A 6798-nucleotide genomic window follows, 5' to 3' on the forward strand; every position below is an offset into this window, starting at 1 on the left:
TTATTTATTGTTTGTGCATGTACTTTATGTACAAGTACACAAAATGAAGCAAAAGACAAATATACAAAAATATGATTCTGTGGGAAGTTATGGTAAGCATATCCAAGAAGAATTCTTGCATATGTATCTAATTCTGAAATTATATCAAACATAAAATACTTTTAAATTTCTTATTACATGCATTTATTATTTGTGTGTGTGTGTGTGTGTGTGTGTGTGTGTGTGTGTGTGTGTGCATATGCTCATGTGCCGTGGTGCACATATGGATGTCAGAGAACAGCCTGTGACAGTCGGTTCTCTCTATCATGTGAGTCCCAGGAATTCAATTCAGGACACCGGGCTTGGTGACAGGTGCCTTTGCCTACTGAACCATCTCAATGGCATTTAACAGTATCTCTTTAACAGAATTAGGGATTAAAAACAGACATATATAAGCACAGGGAAAATGAATATGTATTTTTCATAAACAGATAAATGCATATAGAGTAAAAAGGTAAATGTAATTTAATGTGATGTAGTATAATGTAATTTAAAATTTTAAAGAAATAACATTGATGCAACCTACACAATTTACCATTTTATCAGTTTTCCCATAAAAGTTCTCTTCATAGAAAATGTGAACCCAAAGTGCCATACCTCATTGTATCATAACTGCATATCTATAAATGAAGGTAATTTTCTCAATTTAGGTAAGTAGGTCAGAAATCCTTGCCAACTTCCCCTTGTAACCAACCATACCTGTCATATGCGAAGACAGGCTGGACTTCTGCAATTTGGCTTCTGGCATGGGTGTCTCAAGATAAAGAACTTGGAGGAGGGTTCTGAACCTTTTGTGAAGGGTGTTTGTACTTGTAAGGACAAAGTTTAATAATACAACATATATAATGGAGTCAATGTTCAGAACAAGTAAGCAAACACAAATAACATGTGCATGATTCCTGGAAAATGACATGCATTTTCTAAATTTATTATATATATATATATATATATATATATATATATATATATATATTTATATATATATATATTTGATATTTTGTGTTTATATATATATATATATAAACACAAAATATCAAAATTCTCCTTAAAATGTAACAGAAAATAAGTTGCTTTAAAACTTTCAATTAATCATTTCTATAGAGCAGTCATTCAAATGATTTACTAAATCTATCAGCATCATGGGCATTGATAATCTAACAGGGATCTCATGTCCTAAAGAGAAAATAGACAACAAAAACAGTTCAACAAAAAATAGTTCAAGTATTCAGCATTTTAGCTGGCCAAAATATAATACTATGTGTGGTTGAGAGATTTAAAACATGAGAGGGTGAACTGTTAAAGAGGTGATTAGTTCATGTTCAGTATATAAAAGTTAACTCTATTAAGCTGATTAACAGATTCATCCCCTTCCATAGTAAAATTTTTCCTTAATTTTATTGTTATAAGAACATTTTATATCATCCTTTTTACAAAATTTCAAATATGCAATGCATTATACATTGGACTGTGGAAATTATCAGTCTTTAATAAATCTCCATATTCTCAACATCCTCTGTTTATTCAACCCATGACTTCCATCATTCTGTCCCTGCTCCAGTAAGTATGATTGTTTTATATTCCACATAGAAATCACTTTATATATTATTTATCTTCCTATTTCTGGCTTATCACTTAGCTTGTGTCCTCTAGGCTCATCCTTTTCATGAATGATGACAGTTCCTAGTTGGGGAATCTTAAACCACAGTCCAGTCTTAGCATCTGAGAGCAGTGGCATCCAGATGGCTGATAGGTACATTGATTTTGTATTCTTACCACTTTTGTGGGTTCTATCTCTATTAATTTTTCTATTAATCTCTCTATTTTTATTTTATAAAGTTATGACAAACAAAATTCTGTATATAATGTAAATGAAATCAAATATCAACAAGAGTCTAACAGTATTTAAATACTTAGCTGCTATAAACAAAAAAAAACTAAAATGAAACAAGGCAATGTAAATATCATAAATACAAATAAAATCAGTGCAATGCCATAAAGATTTCATTTACTAACTCATTACTTCTTTTTCATTTGGTGCCCAACATTATATGCATTATGCCTGTCCAGGTATGGTAATAAACAAGATATTATCAAAGTTATACGATAGCATGGAAATTTATTAAGAGTAAAACCATTTAATTCATTTGTTTTTTGTATTAATGCTTTAGAAATAATGGAAGTTAACATCAGAATTCAGAAGATATGCATCATAAGGAAACAACATCAGTCAGATGACTTCCTTCATTGAGGAAGGCTCACTTATTTGTGGCCTGAAGTAACTTTACTTCTCCAGAGCTTCTTCATAGCATTTGTCATCTCTGAGTTTCTCAGAGTGTATATCAAGGGGTTCATCATGGGGGTAATGACTGTATAAAACACACTCAACCATTTGTCAATGGGGAAAGTTATAGCAGGTCGTGCATACATGAAAATACAGGGAACAAAAAAGAGGACAACGACAGTGATATGAGAGCCACATGTGGAGAGAGCTTTCCGCCTCCCTTCCTGACTAAGGTTCCTTAGAGAGTACAGGATGACAGCATAAGAGATGAGTAAGAGTAGAAACACAACCGTGCAGATCAGCCCTCCATTGGCCATCACTAAGAGGCCAATGACATAGGTGTCAATACAAACAAGCTTTAATAAGGGGTACATGTCACACATAAAATGATCAATGATATTAGGACCACAGAATGGAAGTCCATAAATAGTACTGAGCTGAATTACTGAATGCAAAAATCCTCCAATCCAAGATAATATCAACAGCACAACACAAACCCATTGCTTCATGATAGTCAAATAATGCAAGGGCTTACAGATGGCTACATAACGATCATAGGCCATCACCAACAGAAGAAAGATCTCTGATGCCCCGAAAAAGTGTTCTGTGAAGAGCTGAATCATACAAAATTTAAAGGATATTGTATTTTGACCAAAGTACAAATCTGAAATCAATTTGGGAGAAATGGATGATGGATAAATAAGATCCACAATAGACAAGCTAGCAAGAAAGAAATACATTGGTGAGCCCAGGCTGTTGCTAATAGTTATAGTCATAACAATGAGCAGATTTCCCACCATGGTCAACATGTAGGAGAGCAAGAACAGGACAAAAAGCCCTTTCTGCACCTTTGGATTCTCTGAGAGGCCCAAGAGGACAAAGTAGGTTATATTGCTCCTTGATTCCATTTACTCTTTCATTGGTTCTGATTTCAGATATGAGAAGATCTTACCTATAAAGCAATGAAAATATTTTTAGAGTAATATATTAGTTCTTCCTTATTCGTCTGTTTAAATAAATATATACCACATATATTTGTGCGAAGATCCCTGCTATAAATATGTGGATTTCCAAGTCATTCAGGACAAGGTTTCCTGACCTAAATGATTTGATATGCAATGATGGGTTCAGTCAGTAAAGACCAGTTTCATAAGCATAATGACAAACATTTATTATTTATGCCATACTGTAAACTCAGTATTGGATTTATAATCCACCAGGGTCTGGGAATACTTCTCAGAGGAAGCAAGTTTACATGAGTTTAAAGAAGAAGTAGAGAGCAATAGAGAACAGAAAGGGGACTCCATGAGTAGATATACCATATGTGAAGTCACAAAATTATAATTATGAATGTTAGGGTGCTTTGCATACTCAAAGTCGAATGAACTACAAATGCATGACAATAAAATCTCTGTATTAGTTACTAGCCCTGCTGATTTAAGACAATGGATGTCTTCCTTCCAGTTTCAAATAACGTTTTTCATTTCTAGTTGAGACCTCAACAACTACCTTAACATCCATGGTTCTGAGAGCATTCTGTTAAGGGAGTGTGTGTGTGTGTGTGTGTGTGTGTGTGTGTGTGTGTGTGTGTGTACATTCTGCAGCTCTCTTCTTTCATTTCTATACCCTGAGAAAAATCACCTTTCCATGTCCATACTACAACAAGCAAGCAGTCCCTTTCTTCAAGGGAGTCCAAGCTTTTTTTTTTATCATAAATCCTAAAATTCTTCCAGCATCTACCCAATACCCACTTCTGCAGCTTTAGATATTTGTTGCAGCAATAGTTTTTAGTTCCAAAATCATTGTTCTTTTACTAGCACTTCTGTTAAAAAGAAAAGAAAATGAAAATTAGCACAAACTGGAATATGTTCTATAAACTGGGATATGTTGTCTAAGAGTTCTGCATGCTAGAAATTCAGAACCAATAGACACATTGATGGGTCCTTCATAAGACCGTTAGGAAATCATTTGCTCCTGGATTATCCATCACCAATTTTACATTCATATGGTACTCTCCCTGTACCAAAATTTCTCACTTTTTTTGAGGCAAGTCTCATGTAGCCCAGGTTGGCTTCAAACTTACTATGTATCTTGAATTCCAGATCCTGCATCTAATTCTCAGGTTTTAGAATTATAAATATGTGCCACCATGCTTAGTCAAATTTCTCTTTATATTAAAAACATCAAATCATGAGGAATTGTTACCTTCTATAATGAATTTAACTTGGTTACTTATACCAACACTCTGACAAAAAATAAAGTCACTTTCTGAATTCCTAAGACTTCAATGTATAAATATATGGAAGGGATAATAATGAAACTATAATGTTTTGTGTGGAAATAATATGTGATCCAGAAATAACAGAATCTCAGATGTCTAACAAGATCACTGACAACTTCACTTTGTGTATTAAATATCCCTCCTTTTCCCAACCTATCAATGTGTAATGCACACCAAAATAGTATGTCTTCACCATTCTTTCTCTCCTCATTTTCAAACTGTTGTCTGTATTTCTAGTTATATATCCATTGAGTATTTGCAAAAGTAAATTTAAAATTGTTCAGAATGAATCCATTCCTTCCAAGTTTCTGCTAATAAAGTAATATCTCTGTCTTTGTTCCACCTTAAAACAAATTCTAAAAGTTTCCTGTACTCCTTCCTAGTTTCTATGTTCGTTATTTATTAGTCTATGAAGCCCCATTGACTCTCCTTGTCCAAAACAATTTCATGTCTCTCTGGTTCCATCTATTCTTTTCCCTAGACTAATTTCAGAGACAGGAAGCCTGTTACACCATCTAAAATAATGGTGAATGCTTCACAACCTATATTTGACAAATGACTATAAGTACACACATTACATTGTTATGATCAAGATAGACTTCTAGACACCACAAAGAATCACTATCATACAAAGGTTCAAGGTCTACATCAGGGGCTCATATCGAAGGAAAGAATCGTTGATATTGGATGAGGAATCACCTTTCAGCAGAATCTTCTATTTTACAAGTTGGAACTATAACTTTCAAGGACACAAAATAAGTGTTATCAATTTCTTTTGGTTTTCCAACACTATACTCATTTTCATGTCACATGCAATCTTCCTTGTAACTTTGTGTGTGCAGAAGTTTCCTCAATGTATTAATTGTCAAACTCAATTGATATAATTGTGTAGTGAAAAGTTTACCCAGTTTCTGCTACTAGTTGCTAGTCTTACCTTTTGAGAGTTTCTTTACAGTTTGAAAGGGACTTTTTGTTTCACAATAAGATATCTTCTTCCATTGGGTGTGCACATAGAAGGCAAAAGCTAAATTATTTATTGAAGATATTTTTGAAATATGTGAATTGTTTTCTGGTCTTCTAAATATTTCAGAAAATCATTGTCTACCTTGTAGAACTGGTTCAAACAAACTACATGATGCAAACAAAAATTAGTATTTTTGATGTTAGAATAACAACAAAAATTCAAGTAAATCCTGTGTCCCTATAATAAGACAGAAACAACCTCTATAAAAAGGATTTTTGTCTCTTAACTTATTTTCTAATAACTTCAATAAAGAAAAGCTGCCCTCTAGGTGTTTAACCCACCTCCTCTCCTCTGGACAAATGCATCCACTTGAAACTGGGAGAAATCATTCATGTGCTTTTTTTAAATCATTCTTTAGGTGAAAGAGTTTCTGAGAAATTATATCAGTGACAAAGAGAGCTTCACATTCTGCCTGGCAGGACCAACGATCATGGGAGGTTTTTATACCTGACATCTACACTCATCGTGGAATGTAGCATCTGGAGTGTGTCCAAGACCAGCTCTTAATGAAATTCACTGTGACCTCCCACTAATATTTAACAGAATATCTATGTATACAATCCCATCATATTATTCAGACACTTAGAGACAGGGGGACATAAAAAGGAAAAAAGTCATTTCAGAAACTATTGTAGGACAATTGGCAGTCAAGATTAATCTATCAGCCCAGTTCACTGTTTCTAGTGAAGGCAGTTTTTTTTCTCACTGTTCTGGTTTGTCAGAGCCAATTATTTATTCCTTTTACTTAGCCACTTGATTTTTCCACATCTGTTGGTGTATAGCTGTATATACTTTTAGGTATTTATTTACTTTAGCAGCTGTTACATATGTATTATTTGAGCTATTATGAGGCTCTATTTTGTTTCTATACAACTAGCTGGATATACAATAGTTACCAGAACAGACCAAAAAAACAGAGGTTAGGCTTACCTGCATTGGCTTTATATATTTTTGGTTGTTTTTTCATTCTTCTTTCCCTAATTTAGTGGCTTTTATTTTATTTTTGAGATTATAATATAATTACATCTCTTATATATAAATACATCCAAAATGGAAATCTGCCTCCAAGCCATCTCATATGCTTTTCCTTGCTCTCTTTCAAGGTCATGGCCCCTTAAAATAAAAAATGGCAGCAACCTTTAAAATATAATTATAATCTATGATTTGTGCTAA

General features: G+C 33.5%; 1 protein-coding gene across 1 annotated transcript; it reads right to left on the bottom strand.

Moving 5' to 3' along the window:
* Positions 1–2298: 2298 nt before the first annotated feature.
* Positions 2299–3228, bottom strand: LOC102919893 (olfactory receptor 4A47-like). The gene has a single exon (XM_006998191.4). The coding sequence runs from the start codon at positions 3226–3228 to the stop codon at positions 2299–2301; it is 930 nt and encodes a 309-aa protein (XP_006998253.3).
* Positions 3229–6798: the final 3570 nt, after the last annotated feature.

This window comes from Peromyscus maniculatus, chromosome 4 (genome assembly GCF_049852395.1).
Source record: "Peromyscus maniculatus bairdii isolate BWxNUB_F1_BW_parent chromosome 4, HU_Pman_BW_mat_3.1, whole genome shotgun sequence".
Lineage (NCBI taxonomy): Eukaryota > Metazoa > Chordata > Mammalia > Rodentia > Cricetidae > Peromyscus > Peromyscus maniculatus.